The sequence below is a fragment of the Equus quagga genome, chromosome 1, assembly GCF_021613505.1.
Source record: "Equus quagga isolate Etosha38 chromosome 1, UCLA_HA_Equagga_1.0, whole genome shotgun sequence".
Lineage (NCBI taxonomy): Eukaryota > Metazoa > Chordata > Mammalia > Perissodactyla > Equidae > Equus > Equus quagga.
Genome location: NC_060267.1, coordinates 182019648 through 182044960, shown reverse-complemented (window position 1 = coordinate 182044960; position 25313 = coordinate 182019648). Strand labels below are relative to the sequence as shown.

The following is a 25313-nucleotide window of genomic DNA, read 5'->3' as shown; positions in this document are numbered from 1 at the left end:
ACATGCGCAGACAGAGTGGTAGTAATTTACTCCCTGAGGGAAATAATACAGGATTGGGAACCCCTGGGATTCAGAAAGGAGTATTTTCCAGAGAACAGATATGATGTAAACACACTGGGCCTGAATATACTGAGGAGATATGAACGGAAGAAAATATTTCAAAGAAAACAGAAATCCGGATCTGGTATGTATATTTGTTAATTGACTGTTAAATGTACTATATTTCGAGGAACTGCTAACAACTATATAGGGGTCCTCAAATCTAACATTTTGTCTAAATTTCAGGAGTATCTTTCCCAGTTTTTATTCAAGAATTCCGATATCAGTACAAACAGAAGAAAGCTGGCTTCGAGAATTGTCTAGCAAAAAGCAGCAGAGTGAGTGCTTCGCTCCCTTAGCTCCTGCTGGGAGGTGGGGTTGCTCAGTGGAAAGCGCACGGTGGGTGGCCGGGGGGCTCGGTTGGAGGCCCAGCCCCACACCAGCCAAGGCTGTGACGACTGGGCAAGGGCCTTCACCTTCCTGAGCCTCAGTTGCTTCCTCTGTTGGCAATTATAGTACTTCCATCCCCGGATTGTTATGAAGGTCAAAGCGAGATGAAATATTTAAACTCCTTGGCGCTTGATCTTTAATAAATGGTAGCATTTATGTTCACGTCAAGAAATAATCTACCATTATGTTTTGATACATTATCTTTATTTTTTATTATAGAAGTAATATATGTATGCTGTTTTTCAAATGTCAAAATATTAAGAAACATATAGTGTAAACATTAAAATTTTAACTAATCCCAGCATATTCCTCAGAAGTAATCATTATGAATAGCCTTTCCTTTCAACTTTGACCTTTTTTGTGTGTTGTATCACTTCTCCATCAGGTGGTCGCTGAGAACCTCTCATAGGCCAAGCTCTGTTCTAAGAAACAGCAAACAAAACAGACAAAACGCTCGTCTCAGTGATCTTCTGTGGAATGGAGGGAGGTGGAGGTGATGTGGAGTAAATGGCACACAAAATAAGTCAATATGTAATACATCTGGTGATGTTCGTGCTCGGGACAAAAAGCGGGGAAAGAGACGGAAAATGCTGGGCGGAGCGGGTGTGAGCTACGCAGGTCTCTGGGAAGTCTTCACGGGGAGGCTGGGCTGTCTGAGCAGAGACCTGCAGGAGGCAGAGAGCGAGCCACGATGGTCTCTGGGGGAAGAGTGTCCCACGCACGGCGCACAGCAAGAGCCTCCTTCTAGAACAAGGAGGCGGCTAGTGTGGCTGCACTGGAGTAAGTGAGGAGGTGCATCCTGGGGGATGAGGTCAAAGAGTCAGTGAGGACCAGATCTCTTTCAATGGGAATGAAGTGGGAAGTCACTGGAAGGTTTGCCCAGAGGAGTGACAAAATCCAACATAAAAGTGAACCAGAGATTAAAAAGATGCTAATTAATCTGTTGAGTCAGTGTAATTCCGATGGGTTTTTTCGATGGAATTGACAAATTGAATCTTTGGTCTTGCTTTGCAGTGTTAAAAGATAAACTGAGGCATTTGCAAATTTTTAAGAGTTTATTCGAGTGAACACGGTTTGGAATCAGGCGGCACCAGAAAGGAAGTGGTTGGGGCGCTCCACCGACGAGAACTAGGGCAGTGGTTTTGGTAGAATAGACGCAGGAGCCCAGCAAGGAAATTATTTGATTGGCTATGGCTTCAGCGCTTGCTTCATTTGGGAAAGGCTCGACAGCTGTTTGTGACGGCCGCTCCTCTTCTGGCCCCGAGGCGTCTGCAGGAATGGACGCCAGCCTGGGCTTCGCTTTGCTCTTCAGGCCTCCGAGCACTGGAGGCACCTCGTCTGTGACAGCAGGAACCTAGCAAACTTGTCCATTGTCTTCAGGTCTTCTTTTATAGTGTTTTTTTTTTTCATATAGGACTCATCTGCAGCTCTTATTAGTTTATTCCTGGGTATTTTATAGTCTTTTCTTGACGTAAAAATTGGGATCTTTTTTTCCTGTTATATTTTCTAATTGGTTATTGTCAGTGTGTAGGAAAACTATTGATTTCTATGCATTAATCTTGTATCAGAACCCCTTGCTGACTTTCTAATTAATTCTAATAGTTTGCCAGTTGCAAGTCTGCTGGACAATCACATTTCCAGTGAATAATGGCAGTTTTCTCTCTCCTTTAGTGATTTTCCTTAGCAGCATATCATGGATGTCTTTCCATGTCAGGAGAGATCGGTCTAATTCTTTGAGACGACTCTGTAGTATTACATGCAGTCACTGTCACTCAAGTAATAACCTGATGCCTAGATATTGCAGGGTTGGTGGGTTGGCTTGGTTTTGTGTTTTGAGCTCTTCTCTGTAACAAACAATGCCTTAATGAAAATCTTTGTGCATTCATCTTTTTATACTTGTGCTAGCGTTTCTGTTGGACACAATGCCTCCAACGTATTTAAAATGTTTTCAGATAGCCCACGTGGGAAGAGCGTCATCTTCTGAAGCCTCCCTCTTTCTCCTACAGCAGTCCTTGCTGCTGCGGGCTGTGCTGGGGAAATGGGGCAGCCCCTCCCTTCGGCTCTGCCCCGTTGCCTGTTTCTCTGATTGGTTTTTCATCATTCCGGTCTTACTCACTGAAATCTTCTAGACATTTACTCAGAGTTGCTGGTGTGCTGGCGGCCGCCTTGCCCATTTCCAGCGTGGCCCTGGAATAGTCCCGGTGGCTTAGGTCACTGTCTTGAAATGGAACCCCCGCACCCTTGCACCTCAACACTCTTTTCCAGAATGACAGACACCAGGTGGAAAGAATAGTACTTTAAAAAAGCAGAAAACAAAAGGGTCTGCAAACCGTGGTTTGATCAGCTAGAAGATGCGTGCGTGCCGTGTTCCAGGAGCGGGAAGGAACACGGAAAGATTTTAAATGTGATACATCAGTGGCATTTCCTCTCTTGGTTCCTTATTGTTGATAAAATGTCGTTTGGGAAAGGCAAAACATGAAAAGATAAAACCAACACTGTAAGGGTACTTATTTTTCCAAGAGGCATATTTTCTTTTATATTAAACTTCTTTCCTACTTTGTCAGGATTGATGACAAACGTACACCCTTTTCACAGGGAAGAAACTGCCCTCTGTGATGAGGGAGCCTGAACCTGAAAACCCACCTGCTCAGATAAGAGGTAAATAGGTGTTTGGAGGCCTCCTCTCTGCTACCAAAGGCAGCCCGCCCGCCCCAGGGACCCGCCTGCACTTGGCCGGGCCACCCCCTGAGAATGTGTGCAAGGAGGTGGTGAGAAGGGGGGTTTCAGGGCATTTAAACAGCGTGTGCGCACACGTGTGTGTGTGTGTGTGTGTGAGAGAGAGAGAGAGAGAGAGAGAGAGAGAAAGACGGGCTAGGATCTCTCAACTAGAGAAAATGCAATACTCTGCACGAAGTTTTTCACTTTCCCTCTAAATCTATCCTTTTCTCTTCAGGAAAATGGGTAATTAATCCAGAAGAGCCAAATCTAAATATTTTATGTGAGCTGGAGGTAAGAAATGTTTATCAGTTCAGGAAGACCCTGTGCTCATAGTAAAAAAAAAAAAAAAAAAAAAAAAAAAAATCACTTGTTCAATCTTCAATTTTCTCTTTCTCTCTCTTTTTCAAATTTAGTTTGAGCAAGACTTTATAAGACTGTTCGAGCCTTCTCTGAGAACACTACCCAGCATCGGGCCTCCGTCCATTCTGGCATTCAAACGGGAGACTTCCAATTTAGACATTAAGTTCAAGGTGATTTTAATTCATATATTTTTTAACTTTTACTGTAATAAATGATGTGAAAAGCCACAGGATGATTTGTACAAAAGACAGTGAACATACTGAAAAAAGAAAAAAAAACAAGCAAAGAGCTCATTACTTGGAAGAGTGCTGAGGTGGCTGTGTGAGGCCCCTGGGGCTGCTGTAACGAGGCACCGCAGACTGAGAGCTTAAGATGACAGAAACCTGGTGTCTCGGGGTTCTGGAGGCTGGAAGCCCCAAATCAAGGTGTCAGCAAGCCCACCTGCAGGGCGCGTCCTCCCGCTCCTCCTGGCCTGGTCCTGGTCCTCGATCCTGGGCTTGCAGCTGCATCACTCCAGTCTCTGCCTCAGGTGTGCCAGCATTCTCTGTGCCTCTGCATCCAAATGTCCCTGTACTCCAAAGACACCAGCCATACGGGATTAGGGCCCACCCCAACTGACCTCATGGGAACGTGATTACGTCTGCAGAGACCCTGTTTCTAAAGAAGGCCACATTCACAAGCACCAGGGTTAGGACTTAAACATTTATTTTTGGGGGACCCAACTTACCCCATAACAGCGGCCATAAAGCCTGGAAGCCTAGGTGAACGTTTGCCGTGTCTGATCGGGTTAAGTTACCAATTAATGCCTGTGCCGGATGGGCAAGGGAAAGGTCACCTTAGGGCTTGCAGCAGGATGGCACATCCCTGCGGCCCAGAGTGGCGGGGGAATGCCTGGGGTGTGATGATTTCCACTCTTGGACAGCACGGCCGTGGGGGGTGCTGCCCACTCCCCTGGTCAGGACCCCCGGATTGCTTCCTCTAAAGGCGCAGCCTCTCCCCTGAAAATGAGACGCCGGCCGAGGGAGGAGGCGTGACACACGGTGTGCGGCGTGCTGAGCTGGTCGGCATTCATTGCCATTTTCTGCCGCACGTGGAACTCTGCAGTTCTAACGTGGGCCACCCCGTAAACACATCGTGTAATGTAATACAAGTCGACACTGACGGTTTATGTTCGCCCGGGGTTCTAAACTTTACGGCCACCTCATAGACTCTTCAGGCTGAAGGGCTTTCTTTATTCAAACACACCACCTTCCTTTTTCTGAACCACAAAGGCTTCTGTCCAGGGCCGTTTCTTGAGCTTTCTTCCCCTGACACCCAGAGATGGGCCTGAACATGGGGAAGGCCTTGTGGCCTTTCTTCCGGGGAATGGTCCCTGCACTGGCAGCAGGCAGGGCTGGGTCCTCCTGCACCGCATCTCGGGCAGATCCTTCGGGTCCCCTGAGATGAGGCCTCACACTAGAATAGTTCAGGGGCTGGCCAGCCCTCCTCTCCAGCCACACCCTCTTCAGGGACAGATTCCACCCCACTCAGGGTCTTTTGAAGCATCTCCACCTTGCTTCACACCCCGCCCCCCGCCCACCATCCACCAGGGAAGGGCTGAAGACACCATGGGCTGAGGAGTTCATTACTAAGACCCTCGTATGGAACAGGGGGGAGACAGGCTGGCGTTGCCGAGCCCGCTTTCTGCCGTGCCCCGTCGTTTGGTAGCCATCCTAGATCCCTCACCACCGTCTCTCCATGGCAAGGCTTTCCTCCCCAAGTGTCCTGCTTCCAGTGCTAGGCACTACTGACCGTCATGTGTTTCAAGGGCCTAAAGATGTTGCACGTTACTCTGGGGTGGTGAGTGCCTGGCTGCACTGGCCGCCTCAGTCGCTCTTTGTCCCCACAGTGGCCAATTTGCCAGTCCCAGAGGATGGGCTCCATGGCAAACAGGTGCCCTGGTAGCATTCATGACCTGCAAGTCATGTGCCATCTGGGTCTTTCCCTGGAGGCCTGTGCCGAGGCCTGGCCGCTCGCCAGCCCAGGGGCCTTTGCAGTCACAGCCACGCCTCCTGTCACAACGTGGTCCTAGCACATCAACCCCGCACGGAGTCGCCCAAGCCCCCAGCTCCCGGTCTCCCTCTTGTTTCTCCTGCTCTCCCCACACCCCACCTGAGTTGCCTTCACAGCAAGACAGGAGAACTCAGAGCCCCAACCTGGGCTTCCCCTTGAGAAAGGACTCCACCTTCCTTTAGAAGTTGGTCATTGTAAATGGTGGCCTACATAGAAACTTGAGACCTTTTCTTACCTGCCACTTCTTAGAGAGTTTATGTACTCAAACCCCTTAGACCATTTGCATAGTGTCTAGTGTGTGTGATCCTTTCTCTTGCATCTGGTTACACACTGTGCATCCCCCCATCCCACAAGGAACTCTAGGGTCAACAGTAAAGTCATTTCTGCAACTTTCTCCTTGCACTGAGGAGGCACCCCAAGGACTCACGCAGCTCCTGAAGGGCTCAGCTGTGTCCTGTGAACTGTACCCACAGAGACCCTCAAAACACCACCCCAGCCCCCTCGGGCCTCCCCAGCCCTTGGATAGCTGGGATATCTCATTCCTGGAGTCTACAGGTCTTGCTGGCGTGGTGCCTTTCCACAGAGGCTCTCAGCCCCCCAAAATTCCCCACCAGCTATTGGGGAGCCCCCTGGGGGTCTGAAGGAGTTCTCAAGCAGGTTTGCCCAACCCCCACCCCCAGCCCCCGCCGTCCTGCTGGACGCTTGCTGGCCCTGCCAGAGCCCGGCTCCTGCCGCTCAGAGGCTCTGGGCCTCCTTGCGGGCACGCCTTCACTGTCTGCCCCTCTCTGAAGGAAGAAGACGAAGAGCTGTCGCCCAAGTGTGAATTCTGTGGGAGCGATCTAAGAACCTTTCTTTCCAATGTGGACGTCTCCGCCGACTACAGTGGCTCTGAGTGGACAGAACATGTAAGTTCCTGAGCAGGCTTACTGAGGAAAGAGTGTCATTTTTAACCGCTGCTTTTAAACATAGCCAGTATTTCTCCCTGCATCTTTCCCATGCGTTGCCATTCTGAAAAGAGTTGTGCTAGCCGTGGGGGAAATGCAGATCACAACAACAGCGAGACACCACTTCGCACCCCCTGTCACAAAGACAAATGACGACAAGTGTCGGCAAGGACCTAGAGACCCTGGAACCCTCATCACTACTGAAGGAGAAGACAAAAAAGTGTGGGCGCTCTGGAAAACAGCCTGGCGGGTCCTCAAAAAGCTACCCCAGCAGTTCCCTCGCAGGTGTATGCCTAAGAGAATTGAAAACTATGTCCACACAAAAACTTGTACACAAACGTTCATAGCAGCCAAAAAGTGAAAACGACCCCAAATGTCCCTCAGCTGATGAACAGGTACATAAATGTGGTGTATCCACACAATGGGATATGATCCAGCCATAAAAAGAAATGAAATACTGACACATGCTACAACATAGAGGAACCTTGAAAACATTATGCTCAGTGCAAGAAGCCAGTCGCAAAGTGCCACATGTTGTAGGATCCTGCTTATAGGAACTGTCAGAATAGGCAAATCTATAGAGACAGAAAATAGGTTAGGCGCTGCCAGGGGCTGGGCAAGAGGGGGATAAGGAGCAACTGTTAATGGGTACAGGTTTCATGTTCTGAAATTGACTGTGGTGATGGTTGCATAACTCTGCGGATATGCTAAAAACCATTGAACTGTACACTTGAAATGGGAGAATCATATGGTATGTGAATTATGTCTCAATAAAGCTGTTACCAAAAAAATTATGATAGGTTGTTATCCAGACCCCGTTAGCCGCTTTTGGTTTTTTTTCTTCAGTTACCTTCACCTGGGACTGATGAGATGAAAAGAACCTCCCTGTTTTTCAGGCCTCCTGTTGCGATTACTTCCAAAACCTGCTGGACTACATCTATGAGGAAAAACAAAACATCCCAAGCTCTGAAGCCGAGTTGATCTGCATCAACCCTCATGCAGCCCATGGCAGTGAGACGGACAGACTCAAAGCAAAGGAGAAAGCCCTGCGGAGGTAACTGGCGCCTTCGGCCCTGAGACTCAGAGGGCCCCCTGCAGCAGAGAGCCTTTTGTGAAATGAGCCTTGTTTTCTCAAAATGTATCATTTTGAACATTTGTTCCCAGTGAAGAAATAAAAATTGGCCAAAGCCAACCTATTACAATTCCTGGTGGATGTTATGAGATTCGGAAACTCAGTGAATACACTGATTTAAAGTATAAATTTACCGGGGCCAGCCCAGTGGCGTAGTGGTTAGGTTTGCACTCTCTACTTCGGCGGCCCGGGGTCCGCAGGTTCGGATCCTGGGCACTGACCTACACATCGCTCATCAAACCATGCTGTGGCGGCATCCCATATGCAAAATAGAGGAAGACTGGCACAGATGTTAGCTCAGGGCCAATCTTCCTCACAAAAAAATAAATAAGTGAAGTGTAAATTTACCAATCCAAAATTCCCAGGGCAATTCAGAATTCCTAAATCAGAAAAATTTGTCCGCTAAACAGAGCAGCAACCCAGGCACACTTCTTCCATGACTGATTCACAGGTCCCAACAGATGCAAATAACAAGGGATGGCATTTAAATAGTTAAAATTTATAGTATGCTGTTTTAAGCTTCAAACACTTTTCAGATTTATGTATCCTACTTTTTAATTTTGTAGAAAACAGGAGCGACAAATGGCCAAACATCTTTCAATAATAGCAACTCAACAGCCGAATGTCCCTGAAGACGGTAAGTTCGTCAGCGCTGATGTGATAGATCGGTTGTACATCAGAAAGCTCCTATGTTTGACCAAGATCTCAAATTGGCATATTTTAAAAATAATATTTAAAATTTTCATTTCAGTCAATGCATCAGTCAAAGTGGCTCAGAAAATCCGGTGTTTCAGTAATCTGGCTTTTGAAGTTTTTAGTCTTCAGCTCATTATTGTTATTGATTGAAATAAACACCAACGTCTAGAGAGCACTTTCCAGATGGCTGCCAAGAGTTTTGAGTTCATTGTCTTGTCTCACTAAACACACATTCCGTTTTGTTTCCAAGCTGGAATGTGGAAAATCTGTCAAAAATGAATCAGATGCCTTTCTTCACCTATAGGTTCCATCGGCTGGCTGGCCAGTCTAGCTATGGTACTGGTACAACTGAGGGAGCATGGATTTTAGAATCAGAAGTTCCAGATTTCTACCCTTGGTTTTCTCCTTTATAGGTTGTCTGATTTGGGGTAAATTGCTTGCACTTCCTGAACACTGGGCTCCTCCTCTACCACTCAGAGCTACTGAAAAAATGCAGAGGGAAGATACATTTATACATATTTTTCTCAAACTAAATCCTAGTATCAAGTTCCTTGATATTCAACTGTTTCCTACTAAACATAAGGCCAGAAAACTCCACTTAATGAAAATCATCATTTTTCTTCTAACAAAGGAATGTTCTCATATTTTAACAAAAGAAGGCCTTCACTTTAAGGAAGATCCTCATTTTTCTCCCATTAAAAAAATGTCTGATGAATCAATGCGTTTGTAATAGGGTTTGAAATTTCATTTTAGAAGAGAGGTTTTGGAAAATTTAAAACATATATTTACTTTCCTGTGATTCTTTTCCCATTAGATCCAAAGCACTTAAAAACAATTTCTTATCAACTTTCCGCGGATATTCCAGAAAAAAAGCCAAGTGATGACAGACTATTTGATTTCCAACTAGACCAAAAAGACGTATCCATTGTTTGTTGTGATTCCAGGATAGCGTGTGGAAAGGTAAGGAGCTTGTCATTTTTTCAATTGCTACTCTTTAAAGATGAGTTTTACCTAAAATTATAAAAGCTGTCATAATGAGTATAACAGTTTTGCTACAGGACACATTTAACCATTTGTCAAAAAGAATGGGTACAGACTTGGCCTTTTAACTTCTACTGGACTTTCTAACAATGCTGTACATACGTTTTATGGGGGGCTATTTTGGTTAAAACCTTTTTACTTTACAATGGGATAATTGTACATTAAGGAACATTTGGGACTCTTGGAAAACTAAAAAGAAGGAGAGAAAATCACCAAAAGTCTAAAGCACTTCCCCAGAATTACTACTAATATTTCAATATTTTCTAGATCTGCACTACCCAATATGGTAGCAACTACTACACATGGCTATCTAAATATAAAATAATTAAAATTAAATAAAATTTAAAATGTAATTCTTTAGTTACACTCACCACATTTCAAGTGCTAAATAGCTGTGTGTGACTAATGGTCACCATCTTGCAGTACAGATATAGAACATTTTTATGGTCACTAAAAGTTCTGTCAGCACTGTTCTGGTCTTTTTTTATGCATGTGTTTTTGTTAACACACTTCTAGTTATATTATATATGTAATTTTTATCTTTCTTAACTTAATTATAAAAATATTTTCTATGATATTATATAGCTTACATTAACATCATTTTAATATCTATGTGCTTTTTCATTTGGTTTGTTTAACCGTTCCCCTTTTATTGGACATACAGGTTATTAACAATTTTTTTGTTAATACCAAATAATATTGCTTTGAGTATCTTTATGTATAAATTTATTTTTATATAAGTATAGCTTCTCAGAATAGATTCTTAGAAATTAACTTACTGAGACCAGGCTTGTTTCTCTTGGTGATACAGAATTTAAGGGGTGGCAGTGAACTGAGGTGCCTGATGAAATAAAATCCAAACCGTGTCTAGAGGAAGGTCACTCATCTAGCCCTCAGATTACTCCTACAAATTATCTTTCAAGTTCAATTCCAGCACATGGTGAAAAATAATCAAGAACACAAGGAAACTCAGACACAACTGAAAACCAAGAGGAATGATATCCAATAAGACCTGCAAAGACTTTGAAAATTGAAGTAATCTAACTATGTTTATGAAAATAAAAGATCAGCTTGAAGATATATGGAGGGAATAGAAAATTATAAAGTGATATAACAGGTGTTAAAAGAAAAAAAATGAACTTATAGAGGTGAAAAGAAAACAACTGAAATTAAAAACTTAGAAGATGAGAGTTAAATGCAAATTAGACCAACTAAAGAGAGAACTAATGACTTGGAAGAAATGTAAAAAAAAATTATCAAAATTCACCATGGGGGCAAAAAAAGGTTAGGAATATAGAAGAGAGTGTATGAAATGGGGAGTCTAAAATGTATTTACTCAAAACCCCAGAAGGAGAGAAGAAGGATAATCAGGCAGAGGCAATATCTGAAGAGATAATGGATAGTAATTTCCTAGAACAGATATGAGAGACCAATCCACAGATTGAAGAAGCCCACTGAATCCCAAGCAGGGTGAATTAAAAAGGAAAAAACCCTAAACATATCATAATCAAACTGCAGAACACCAAAGACAAAAAGAAAATCTCAAAAGCAGCAGAGAACGGAAGGTTCCATTTACACTTAAAGGAGAAGAATTAGACCATCCGATGACCTCCCAACAGCAACAATGGAAGCCAGGAGGTGGTGGAATGTCTTCCTTGTGCTGAAAGAAAATAGTCAATCTAGAAATCTACGCCCACTTAAAATATCTTTCAAGAAAATGTGCCCCAAAAAGACATTGTCTGGCAAAAACAAAGAGAGTTTATCAACAGTAGCCCCTCACTAAAGGAAATTTTAAAGACTGTGGTTTATGTAGTTGGACAGTCTGAGATTCTAGAAAGGTGAAGAGCAAAGAAAGTGGTATATGGTATATATGGAGTAAACTAAAAGTTGGCTGATAAAACAATAATAATTATAATAATAATGGCCCATGGGGTTTCAAAAAGCAGTCTAGAACAAAATTGCATGACAGAATAGTACAGAATGGGAAGGAGGCTAAATGCCATTGCTGTTTTCTAAAGTCCTTGGTTTGGAAAAAGGGCAAATACATAGCTTAACTTCAGACTTTGATAAATTAAGTTTGCTTGCTGAAACTTCTAGGGTAGCCAGAAAAATAACAGGAGCAGAGAATATAACTTCCAAGCTAGTAAAGATAGAGCAAAAAATAGAACAACATTTTAAATACCCCCCCCCAAAAGACAGGAAAGGATAAAGGAAAAGAAAAACATATAAGAGAGGACAAATGGAAAACATCAAGGAATGTCAGTAACTATATTAAGTGTAAACAGACTAAATACACCAGTTAATAAAGACTATTGGACAATTTTTTTTTAAAAGAAAAAATTCCGTGGCCGGCTCCGTGGCCGAGTGGTTAAGTTCGCGTGCTCCGCTGCGGCGGCCCAGGGTTCGGATCCTGGGCGCAGACATGGCACTGCTCATCAGGCCACGTTGAGGCGGCATCCCACATCCCACAACTAGAAGGACATGAAACTAGGATATACCACTGTGTACAGGGGGGGTCTGGGGAGATAAAGCAGAAAAAAAAAAAAAAAAGATTGGCAACAGTTGTTAGCCCAGGTGCCAATCCTTAAAAAGAAAAAAAAAGAAGAAGAAAAAATTCCAACCATATACTGTTTACAAGAGACATGTCTAAAATATAAGGATTCAAAAAGATTAAATGTAAATAAATAAAAATGATATATCCCGAAAATTCTAAAGAGCAGCACTGGAAAAAAAGAGGACCACTTTACAGAGATAAAGGTTAACCCACCAGGAAGATAGAACATTACAGAATTTTTCCATATTAACATAGCCTCAAAATATATAAAGCAAAATTTCACCAAAGTAAAAGGAAAATATTTAAAATCCATAATCATAATGGGATACTTTAGCCTACCTTTCTCAATAACTAGAAGGATTATTAGACCAAAAAGAAAGCAATAATACAATAGAATATTTGAACATCACATTGAACAAATTTGACCTAATAATGGTCCTGGAGCGGAAGATTAAATATTTTAAAGATGACGTTCTTCCCAAATTGATCTATAGATCCAATGCAATTGTAATTAAAATTAAGATTGTATATTTGTGTTTGTTGGGGGAAGGGAGGTCCTGACAAGTCGATTCTAAAATTTATGTGGAAATATAAAGAATGTAAATTGCCCAGATGCTCTCAAAGAAGACGACGGGGCGGAGGGGATCATGTCCTACCAGACATTAAGATCTTTTACAAACTGTAGTAATTAAGACAGTGTAAAGTTGAGGCGGGGATAAACAAAGAAATCCATGACACAGAATAGAGGCCAGACTCAGACTCATGCATACAGAAACAGCTGACTTATGACAGCAGTGGCGCTGCACAGTAATGGAGAAAGGGAAATCTTTTCAACACAGCGTGCTGGGATAATAGGGTATCTATATTTTTTTTTAATGAAATTGGAACCACTATCTCCTTGTATGTAAAAATCAGTTCCAAGTGGATTAAAGACCTAAACGTGAACTGCAAAACTACAAAGATTTCTTTGATCTAGGAGAATAGCTTTATTATCTCAGGTTAGGGAAAGATTTACTAACCAACAAAAAAAAAGCAGTATCGGGGCCAGCCCTGTGGCCGAGTGGTGAGGTTCCCGCTGTCCTCTTCGGCGGCCCAGGGTTTCACAGGTTCGGATCCTGGGCGCGGACATGGCACTACTCATCAGGCCACGCTGAGGCAGCATCCCACACACCACAACTAGAAGGACCCACAACTAAAAATATACAAATATGTACCAGGGAGCTTTGGGGAGAAAAAGGAAAAAGTAAAATCTTTAAAAAAAAAAAAAACAGTATCCATAAAGGATTTGATAAATTAAAATTAAAACTGTGAAAGACAAACCAAGAAAGGAGAAATATTTGCAGCACATATGACATGCAAAGGTCTTGTATCCTAAATGTATAAAGAATTTTTATAGATCAGCATAAAAAAAATTGTACCTAAGGGGCCAGCCTGGTGGCATAGCCGTCAAGTTTGTGTGATCTGCTGTGGCGGCCCAGAGTTTGCGGGTTTGGATCCTGGGTGTGCACCTAGCACCGCTCATCAAGCCATGCTGTGGCAGCGTCCCACATAGAACAGAGCAAGACTGGCACGGACGTTAGTTCAGCGACAATCTTCCTCAAGCAAAAAGAGGAGGATTGGCAACAGATGTTAGCTCAAGGCCAATCTTCCTCACACACACATACACACGCAAGAAAGTCTACCTAATAGAAAAATGGGCCAAAAAAACTCGGACACTTCTCAAAGGAGACAATTCAAATGGTCAATAAACACATGAAAAGATGCTCAACCTCATTAGTAACCTGGGAAAGAAAAAGTAAAACCACATGTAGAGATCAGTACGTACCTACCATATCGGCAAAAAAAAAAAAAAAAAAAATGTAAAGTCTGCTGGAGCTGAGCGTTGGAAAGGATCAGAGCAACAGTCACTGCTACGCCTCCAGTGGGATGTAAATTGGTACAACAGCTTGGAAATCATTTGGCATCATCTAGTAAAGTGGGAGACAGGCATCTCTTGGAATGCAGCAGTTCCACCTCTGGGTATAATATCGAGAGGAACTGGGTACCAGCATACGTGCATAAGAATGTTCACAGTATCATTTTTTATAATAGCCCCTAACTGGAAAGCACCCAAATATCCATTCACAATAGAATGGTTAAAGGAATAGTGATAAATTCCTACAATGGACTACTATAAGCAAATGAAAGTTGTTGGACTACAACCACGCACTGGGACGTGTGTGGATCTTACAAATACAAATAGGGTATTTCCATTCTCCTGGGGCTGGTTTTTATCTTCTTTTGTTTTTATAATAATATGTGTATAAACTAAAAATAAATAAATTTTTTAAAAAACCCTTCAAACAGACATGTAATGTCAGATTTCTTCTGGAAAGTTTTTATCAAGTTATCTGCAGGGGTTAGCGACCATCATTAACGATTCCTAAGGATTGTTCCCTGTCGCTGAAGCAAGGCCCCAGATTTAAATTAGGAGCTGGTTTGTCTCACTGTCTAGCAAGCAAAGGATGTGTGTTGTCCTTAGTGTGTTGCATCCAAAATAGTTAGTGTCCTTTTATGTTCTGTGGTGTGTAGATCGTGAGGAATGAGCTTTTAGAGAAGAATTACAAACATGGGAGCAAGTTTCTGACTTCGTTTCCAGATGGGACAACGCAGATATTGTATCCTTTCTTTCAACAAGTTATTCCTGTCAGGGTTATTTCTTCACAAAAAGATAAAGGAAAAATACATAGGAAAACATAAAGAAAAAATAGATATTACCTGCAAACCCTACCACCCAGAGAAAAGCTGTTAACACCTTTCATGTATCTTTCCTTCCTTTTTTTCTATGAGCAAGTATATATATATATATAACTTTTTAAAAATCAATTCTTCAACTAGTTATTCATATTTTTTAACTTTCCCACTTTACATGATAACGTTATACAATAAATATATATATTATATATGTATATATATTGTATGTATCTTGTATATAACATGCAATAAGTATAGAGATATTTGCGGATGGAATTATTTTCTTAATTTCATTTTCAGAATGTTCGCTGCTAGTGTATAGAAATACAATTTATTTTCATATATTGACCTTATCGCCTACGACTCTTCTGAGCTCTTTTGTTAGTTCTAGAATGTTGTTTTGTGGCCTCCTTGGGATTTTCTATGTACAAGAGCTTGTCATCTGCAAAAAGAGAGAGTTTTACTTGTTCCCTTTCCAGTCTGGATGACTTTCATTTCTTTTTCTTTCACAAAATTTCCCTGCCTAGACCCTCCAGTGCAATGTTGCAGAGAAGTGGGGAGAGTGGACGTTTTGTTTCGTTCCTCATCTTCTTCGAGGGGAAACCTTCAGTCTCTCCTCGTTAAGAATGATGTCAGCTGTGGGTTTTTCCCAGACACTTTATCAGGCTGAGAGTGTTCCTTCTATTGCTAGTTCTTTGAGTCATTTATCATGAAAAAGTATTGGATCTTGTCAAGTGCTTTTTCTGTGTCTGTTGAGATGATCAGGTGTTTTGCTCTTTATTCTATCAATATTATTATTTATTTTTTTTAGGAAGATTAGCCCTGAGCTAACATCCACCACCAATCCCCCTCTTTTTGCTGAGGAACACTGGTCCTGAGCTAACATCTGTGCCCATCTTCCCTTACTTTATATGTGGAATGCAGCCACACATCATGGCTTGACAAGCAGTGCATAGGTCCGCACCCAGGATCTGAACCGGCGAACCCCGGGCCACCAAAGCGGAACGTGCGACCTTAACCACTGCGCCACCAGGCTGGCCCCACAATATAATATATTTCATGAATTGATTTTCAGATGTTAAACTGACCTTGTATTTCTGGGATAAACTCCACTTTGCCATGGAACATAATCCTTTTTATATGTTGCTAGATTCCATTTGCTAGTATTTTGTTAAGGATTTTTGTGTCTCATGAATATATTTTGATCCACACAAAAAACATAAAATACTCTTATAATATCAGTACCTCCCGTTTTCAGAATACTTTATAGTTTCAGAGGACTCTCTCATAAATTAAATTTATTCCCAGAGTAGTCAAGGACCATTAGAACAACTCAAATGACCTTATCTGACCTCAGCTATCCATCTGGAAACCTGGCCATCATTCGAGTGCCCAACAAGACAAATGGTTTCACTTGTATAGTCCAAGAAGACATGCCCACTAACCCCGCGATCCTGGCAGTGCTGGATTCTTCTGGCAGAAGTTCCTGCTATCATCCCAATGGAAATGTCTGGTAGGCCTCAAGGTTTCTCCTGCTGCCATTTTGTTTTTCGGGTTTTGCGAAATTTTATTTTTCCTTTTATTTTTCTCCAACTTTATTGAGATATAATTGACATATGACATTGTGTAAGTTGAAGGTGTACAATGAGTTGATTTGATACACTTGTATATTGAAAATGATCACCACCATAGCTGTCGCTAACACCTGCATCATGTCACACCATTACCATCTCTTTTTTGTGTTGAGAACAGTTAAGGTCTACTCTCTTAGCAACTTTCAAGTACATAACGTAGATTATTAACCAAAATCACTATGCTGTACATTCGATCCCCAGAGCTTATTCATCTTATAACTGGAAGCTTTATTTTTCCTTTTAAGTGATAAAAATGGCTTTAAGAAGATTTATTTAAGTTAGTGGTTTTTAGATGTTCAACTCAGAGAAATTTGTGATTTATGCTATTCCATATGCTTCTCAGTGGGAAAATCTCAGGCAACCCTACAAAACAAAGCTCATCATATTCTTTCTGTAAACAGCAAGAAAATATAAACTATACAATTTCAATGTTAGAAAAAAGATCTTTCAATAAATTGCATGGTCCCCCTGGGAGTTTGGGGTCTGAGCCTGGGGTCTCTGTAGAGCCCGTGCCCTGAGCGTGTTATTCCGCCTTGTCTGTGGAAGCGATTTGCGGCGGCCACTGCTGCACTGCGTGGTTGTCGTTTGAGATGTACTCCTAACGGGTGAGCTTCCTGGAGCCACAACCAACAACAATGACAGACACACAAAATCCCTAGAGAGCTCAGGATCCTAAGCCCACTTTGATCTACCCACCCCTACCCTCTGTGACATTGTATTATTTCACTTAGCCTGCGAAAGGGCGATTTGGGTTCTAACTTCAAATACAATGTAAACTTTTGGGGCTTTTCAGAAAGAGATATTCACTCCCTTTAAATTATTTACAGGTAGAACAATCTTATCTGGAGAAACTCTGGCAATAACCGACAAAGTGTAGACACTCTGCCAGTACTGGAGAGAGTTAGCACATAGGGAGCTATCTGTGTTTTTTAGACCAAAGCAGTAGTCAAATCTTTACCCCCATGGATATTGGAGAATTTCTCCTAATGCCTCAGGGTTCAATGGCAATTGTGTATTACATTTGATGGGGCACTACATTAATTGTCACCAGATGCTCATCGGCTTCTAGAACTTTCCCTTTGCCAGTGAAGCCCCCTGACCTGCCAGCTGAACTCCTGGGCCCTCTGAGACGACTCCTTGATACGCTCATGGCCCCTTCTGGCTGCCTCTTGTCTAGCGAGCCCGTCTCCCCCCCTGGACTGAAGTTCCCTGAAGGCTCACCCTGAATCTTTGCCACTACATGGCATGTCTCTGTACGTGGTATACACTCAAAGAATGCTTATTAAATAAACCATTTATCTAAGTAATTTTAGCCAAATGTTATTGTCACCCATGTGTCAAGATAAAACTAACTTTCCCTCTCCCCATTTACGATAGGATAATCCCCTCAATTTCTCATTTGTCCTTGTGCTATTAGTTTACTGCCACTAACACTGGGAAATAGAGGTCAGTCATCTTACTTTGGGGGTCTCATGGCCCATGCATCCAGCTTTAAAGAAACACTTCACTATCAAACTAAGGCAACTGTCTATGTACCTGGAACTGTTCCTATTCTCTGTCCTCAAGAAAGAGATGGAGATCCAAGCTGGAAAAGGATGAGAGAGCAGGAGAAGGAGATAACTGAGTGGAATGGCAGTCATTGCTGCCACTGGATCTCAGACCATGCACAGCTGAATGGTGTGCAACGTAGCAAAATGTGGCCTTGGCCATGCTCAGAGACTGAGCACGCCGGGTGGTCTAAGCTCCACCTTCTGCTCCGTCGCAGAGCTCTTCTCCACCCGTGACCTCAGAGCTGCCCCCGAGCCTCTCCTCACACACCCAGCCCTGACAAGAGGCCTCCTAGAAGGAGTCCTGGAGCCCGGTTGCTGGGTGCTGTTAGAAACCAGCCCTCTTATCCTGAGGCCAGGTCGGCCTCCCCCAGAATTTACACCTGCTGGTCATCGTTTTGACACGAGGCCAGTCCAAGCCCTGGTCTTCTCCCCTCTTTAGGGGATAGCCTGCTCTCCTGTGTTTCTTCTTGTCCACACTAAACCTCCCCGGCTTCCTCGGCATCCTTCTCAGCACATAATTTTCCGGACTCCTTTATTACCTGGTTCCATCCCTTGGACCCATGTTGGTTTATCAACAGGTCTTGAATTGCACCCAGTACCTCAAATTAGTAGAGAATTCAGTCACAGTGTTTTTACTCCTAAGACTTCCTGAGGTTTTCCACCATCCGCACGCTGTTGGCCAGCCTAAACAGTGAGTGGCGGGGCCAGTTTCAAGGTTGACTTGTACTGTTACTGTTGATGGTTTCCAATTTCGTTTCTGCCCAGGGTGTACATCAATATCTTGGGAGGTCAATATTCGGATCAAGCTGGCAACAGAGTGAGGGCTTGGAACTGGTCCAGTGCTGTCGCTTCCTCCCACTTCGTCTCATTTAAACCCGTCTTTCTGGCTCTGAACCACTATGTCGGCGTTCGCATCTTAGAACAAGACAAGGTTTCCATCACTTTTCTAGCGATGGGCCAACAGGCAAGAATCAGCGTCGGCACCAAAGTGAAGGTGGGTGCGTCTTGCCTTAAGCAACTTAAAGCATTTAGAATAATAAGAGTAACATAACTTCTGTTAGTGTTATTACCGGTCGATTATATTTGTGTGTAAGCTACCGTCCACAAAGAATTTTGGAGTCCAAGGAAAAAACAAACCCATAGTGCATTTCATATGTAGTTAAGGCAGCCCTATGAATTGTTTCTTCTTCCTCAGATATTCCTGTTAGTTCAGTCCTGGATCCGGGTCACATTCTCTGAGTGTTTACTCGGTGGCTGAGGAGTGCTGCTTTGGGGGTTTGGCTGTAGGATTTTGTATTGCGTTTGTTTTCTCCATGCCACAGTAGAAAGCCCTGGGTTCTAAGCATGTTGAAGACCAAGCATACGTCTAACCATGTTCAAGACCAAGCATACAGGGCCAGCCCGGTGGCGCAGTGGTTAAGTTTGCGCACTCTGCTTCGGCGGTGCAGGATTTGCAGGTTCAGATCCCAGGGACAGACATACACACAACTTATCAAGCCGTGCTGTGGTAGGCGTCCCACATATAAATAGAGGAAGATGGGCACAGATGTTAGCTCAGGGCTAATCTTCCTCAAAAAAAAGACCAAGCATAAGCCCCATCTTCTTGGAGACACTTCTTGGACCTCAGAGCCCTCGGCCCAGTTTCTCCGGGCTGTCTGTGTACTCCCCCCTCTCTGTGCTTGCTCAAGCCTGTGGCCTTCCTTGCCCTCATGGCTGCCTCCCCTACTGGAGGGTGAGCCCCTGCGGCCAGAGCCTCTGACTCCTCTGCCCGCCAGGACACGGCCCAGAGTGCACTCTGCGTGACGGCGGCCCTGCACGATGGTTAAGAGCACGGGCTTCAGCTCACAGAGAGGTAGCTCGGCCCCTCAGCCCTGCCACTCAGCTCAACGGTGAACTTGACTTCCCCCGTCTATGAAATGGGGCTCAGGATGCCCACCATGGGGACTGCTGTGACGATTCAGTGAGAATGTACAGCACTTGGCATGGCGCTCGAGCCGACTGAGTACTCAGGAAAGGACGGCTCAGTGTGGACGCGGAGTCTGTCAACTAGACCTCAGCAGAGCTGAAATACAGAGAGATGTAGAGAGAGATAAACAGAGATCTGTGTGTACCCATAGAGCACACAGACAGCATATCTAGTGTGTGGCTTTGAACAAGCCCCTTCAACTCTGAGGACCTTCATTTCATCATCACTATTATCATTATTTATCTTCTCCCAAAAGCCCCCCAGTACATAGTTGTATCTTTTTTAGCTGTGGGTCCTTCTAGTTGGGGCATGTGGGATGCCGCCTCAGCGTGGCCTGATGAGCGGTGCCGTGTCCACGCCCAGGATCCGAACGATCGAAAACCTGGGCCACGGAAGTGGAGTGCACGAACTTAACCACTCGGCCATGGGGCCGGCTCCACATCAATTATTAAAGAAAGAGACCGCTCCAAAGTTGAAGGTGTCTTCACCTTCTAAAAAGTCTATACTTTCAGTAAGAGGAAATCTGACCTCCATATGCAGCATGGGCAGGAATGTCTCATAAACGCCAAACAAAAGGGAGACTGCGGGTTTGGCCACGGGCGTGAGAGTCCGCCATGTGCCCCGCTCTGGTTGAGCTGCTTTCCGCCAGTCCGGCCACTGCAGTCAGCTGGTTAGGCTCCAGACAAGCTTCTTTGTCAGTTAGAAATATGCAAGATAGCCTCCTTTGGATACATTACACTCCCGATAAATGCATTCTTACCAAAAATGCAAAAAATGCTCTCTCCACCCTTCCCTCCTTAGAAATGAATTCTAATCAGAAAAAGAGCATTTTGATGCAAAAGAAAGAATTTGTTAAGTTTTTACCTTTCTCATTGTCCTTGTCCTCATGATCACCCTTTGAGTTTTTTAAAACTAAAAAGTGACATGTGATCACATTGTCATATTTGAAGATTCAAATCATATAGAAAAATAAAGAGTAAAACAATGAGATTCCACCTTCAATTCTGCCCCCTCTCCAAAGGAAATCACCACCCAAAATTTATTGTGTATTTCTCTTTTCTTTGTTTTCATAAATTATTCACATACATCTTTCTTTTTCTTTTTCTTTTTCTTTTTTTTGGTGAGGAAGATTGGCCCTGAGCTAACATCTGTTGCCAGTCTTCCTCTTTTTGCTTGAGAAAGATTGTCACTGAGCTAACATCCATGCCAGGCCTCCTCTATTTTGTATGTGGGATGCCACCACAGTGGAGTGCACGAACTTAACCACTGTGCAACCTGGCCAGCCCCCACATACATCTTTGTCAATAAAAATTGGATTATACTGTATTAATTGTACTGTTAGTAGGGTTCTATTTGATTTTGTTTTCTACTTAACAAGTACTAAAGGTTTTTCCATTTATACATTTCCAAGCATATTTGTCCACTTTTTTTTTTTTTTTTTTGCTTAGGAAGATTAGCCCTGAGCTAACATCTGTGCCAGTCTTCCTCCACCTTACATGTGGGTCACCGCCACATCATGGCTGATGAGTGCTGTAGGTCTGCCCCCAGGATCCAAACCCGCAAACCTGGGCCACCAAAGCGGAGTACACTGAACTTAACCACTATGCCATGGGGCCAGCCCCTGTCTACTTTATTTTTAATTGCTACCCAGTATTTCCAATGTCCCATAGCTAATTCATGCTGAATCCAGTGGCCTCTCGGCAGTCCTGGACCAGCTGCTCACTGCCTCCTCCTGGCAGCGTTGCTTCTGTGCTCCCAGGACACTGCTCTCCCCCAATTTTCCTTGCACCTCGGGGCTGTTCCTTCTCGTTTTTCTCTGCAGGTTCCCTTCACTTCCCCTCTCCTCCCCGTGGAGGGGCCCAGGCTTCCTTGGGCTCCTCTTGTCTGTCTACACTCACTTCCAGGTGACCTCCCCGAGCCTCTGGTTCTTAAGCACTGTCCACATGCTGGTCACCTTTGTCTGCTCTCCCGGTGGGTCCTCCATGTACTCGACTTGTAAACCTCGGGTCCAACCCCACATCTCCATCTGGGTGTCTAAGAGGGCTTTAAAAACTTAACAGAGCAAAATCAGATCTGCGAGCTGGCACCACCCTCAGTCTTCTCCATCCCAGAGAACAGCAGCTGCCTCCTTTCAGGTGCTCAGGCCCACAGCTTTGGAGTGGTCATCCTCCCGTCTATCACGACCCCACATCTATTATCTGCAGTGCTGCCAACTCTGCCTCCAGTGTATCGCCAGACTCTGACACTCCTCACATCCTCCAAGCCTGTCAGCCTTGTCTGCCTCCTGTGCCTGCTCCCTCGCTCGTTTACACGAGCCTCCTAATGACTCTCCCTGCTTCTGCTCTTCCCTACGTCTATTCCAACACAATAGTTGGAGTGATACTTGAAAACATAAGTCTGGTCAAAACCACCCAGTGACTTCCAGTCTTACTCAGCGTAGAAGCCACGGTCCCATCCTGTGAAAACGGCAGCTCCATCCCCCCTCGGCCCTGGCCCTCGAGGGCCTTTGGCCTATGCCACAGGTTTTGATATGTAGAGTTCTGGTTTCCTCTCACCTCTAAACAGGTTATGATTTCTATTTTGATTTCTTCTACTCAGTAGTTACTGAATTTTCAAATAGGTAAAAAATGTACTATCCTTTTCTTGTTAATTTCTAAATGGTCATGGAGTACAGCTTGCATTTTTTCCTTGCTGCTTAAAATGTATTGATAGTTTCTTTGTGGTTGATTATATAATTTTTATGACTGTTCTGTGTATATTTGACCCCCCCAAAAGTATATTATTGTCTATGGTTAATTGTTCTGTTCACACTTCTCTCTATATCCTTTTTATAGTGGTGGTTTATTCCTGAGAAATGTGTGAATGTTGCCCAATAAGATTGTGGATTTGTCTGTTTTTCCTACTGTTTCTATCGGTTTTGCTTTCTGTGTCTCGAAGCTCTGTGGTTAGGAAGCTAAAGAGGTCAGCGGTCTCCCTGTGAGCGGCTCCTTCCACGCCCGTGCCGGCTCCATCTCCTGCCTCCCTGACTGGCTCTTCAGCTGTGCCCATGATGTGACTCAGTGTATCACTGAGGGTTTTGGGTTTTGACAAAAAAATTAACATTATCAATTATGCATTATTCCAAATTTCTTTATTAATGGTCTTTGCTATTCCACCTGCTGTTAAATTGCTGCACCTGCTTTCTTGTAAAAGTTAGTATTTGCTAGGTACATTTTTTTATCCTTTCATTTTCAACCTTTTTACGTAATTTTGAGTTAGATGTGTCTCTTGCAAACAGCCTACCACTGGGTTCTGTTGCTTTCCTCAACCTCACAGATTCAATCTTTTAATACGTTATATTTTAATGGTTACTGTCAAACTGGTAACATATCTTTTTCGCTATATGCATAGAATTAACTTCCAAGTCTTCTAGTTATTTCTTTCCCTCGACAACAATAATTCTTTCAAATCCCTCAGAGAATGTTAACTATATTTTCTCAAGTCTTCCTCTGGCTGCCCATTCTGTTTCTGTGAGTGTTAGTGTCTCTGAGAGAGAACTCCAGGGCCTTTCTTCCAGGGCCTCAAATTCCCCCGGATATTTGGCGATTCTTGGCTGTGTGTTCACTTTTGTACTGAGAATCCCCGTTTTCCCGTGTGTTCTGCTCACTGACGTTGGTCTCGGATAACTGTGGAGAAGTGGCTGTGCTGGTGAGGGGAGGTGGCCAGCCCAGGGCCAGGCTTCCAGCCAGCCTGTGGGCAGCGGGCTCACAGAGGGCGGCCAGGGGCCCTCCCACCGGGTCCTGCTAATACTCACCTCGGTGCCCTGCTGCTTCTCATTGCCCTTGACTGTGAGCTCAGAATGGGTGTGTTTGGGGTTTAGTGGTTTCATTTGGTCATTTCTCTACACGGATATAGCAGTCCCATCTGCTTTCTGATTTTTAGGAGTTCCTTAAGATTGTTCCTGCGGATAAAAATCTTTCCTATTTCCTAGAACCATATTGATTTACTCTCCAAACAAGTTTTCTGTCATTTTTATGGGATTTGGGATTGCAGGGAGGTTAAAAATGAGATCCATTCTTCGTTATCCATCCATCTCATATTCCTCCCCCCTTCCTCCCTCCCGATGGGAGGAGGGATGAAAGTGCAGAAGGATGCCGTGAGTTGCAGCTAGGTGGTCCCTCTGCTTGCGCAAGTAGTTCAGCTTGCCTTCCACCGGCCCACTGAGGCTAAGCGCCCCTCCGAGGCTGGTCCGGAGGCCGGTCCTGAGGCCGCAGACTGGAAACACCTCAGGCAGGACTGGCCTGACAGATCTAGCCGCTTTCCTGCGGCTGCAAGGAGACATCAGCCTGAATCCCCAAAGGCTGCGAGGAAGCGGGGAGCAGAGGCCGAGGAAGGGCCATGGAGAGGTTCATGTGGAATGGCCTCCCGGAGGCGGGCACGTTTCAGGAGAAGGAAAGGAGCCGTAGGCATCCTGGGTCCTTCCCGAAAACCCAGCTCAGGTTCCCCTCTCTGAGGAAGGCTGCCCCCTCGGTGCCCTCCCAGCCTCCGGCCAGCACGCGCCACGCCTCCCCGACGGGCCTTTCCCAGGGCAGGGGCGGCGTTTGCAGCATCTTTGCGTGCCCTCAGGATGTGCGGGTTCAGTTACTTAAGGAAACTATACGCGTTTGAAAGTAGCCAAATTCTGTTCGGGCTGGGCTGCTCTGGTCTCTCGGGTCTCCTCAGCATTTCGGCTCGTTCCCCGTTCAGGTTAGAGTAACACCACTGCCCGTTTGTAGATAGATAGACTCGAGAGGGAACCTGCCCCGAATCCGGCCGCCACTCGCAGCTCCCGCCTCCCCGGGGCCGCGGGCACCGTTTCCTCTCCCGGACCCTGAGCTTCCTCTCTCTCTGTCTTTGCTGGAAAGCTCCAGAACCCGGAGGAGATCCCGGTGCTCCGGTACCTGAACCAGGACGACCTGCTCCTGCTGGCCAGTCTCATCAAGATCCGGCGCCTGTTCCATAAGCTGGAGGGCTGCGCGCTCTTCCCCTCCAGCCAGGCGTGGGACAGGCTGCAGCAGCCTGCCTACCTCTCTTGCCTTGCTGTGAGACTCCTCGCCCTCTGCCACAACTCCGGCATGAGGCAGGACACCATAACCACCATAGCAGCTATAATAAACGAGAAGATTTAGCCAAGCACCGCGGCGCTTCCGTTTTTTCTTTTTTTGAGAGGGGATGTGGGAGACTTCAAGAAAAGCGGATGGAACGACTAGGAAACATCAAGAAATATGCTGCTATAAACTTAAAGCACGTCCTGAGTTTGGTGGGAGAACTAAACCGCGCGCCCCCGGGACCCCGCGAGCGAGCACAGCGGCCGAGCGCCCAGGGCCCGCGCCCCCTCGGGACGGAGGCGGCCGGGGAGCCAGCGCGGGGGTGGCGGCCCGGGGGACCGCCGGCTGCCCGAATCCGGGGTGAAGGGAGAGAGGGGC

At 44.7% G+C, this 25313-nt stretch overlaps 1 protein-coding gene across 1 annotated transcript; it reads left to right on the top strand.

Annotated features, from left to right (window-relative positions):
* Positions 1-143: 143 nt before the first annotated feature.
* On the top strand, positions 144-25016 carry ERICH6 (glutamate rich 6; the record flags this gene model as incomplete). Its single annotated transcript, XM_046641919.1, has 13 exons — positions 144-184; positions 286-377; positions 3085-3147; positions 3443-3498; positions 3621-3737; positions 6411-6524; positions 7460-7617; positions 8262-8332; positions 9206-9351; positions 14558-14643; positions 16077-16232; positions 18669-18897; positions 24753-25016. Coding segments are annotated over 13 exons (1593 nt in total), but the record flags the coding sequence as incomplete, so codon positions are not given.
* Positions 25017-25313: the final 297 nt, after the last annotated feature.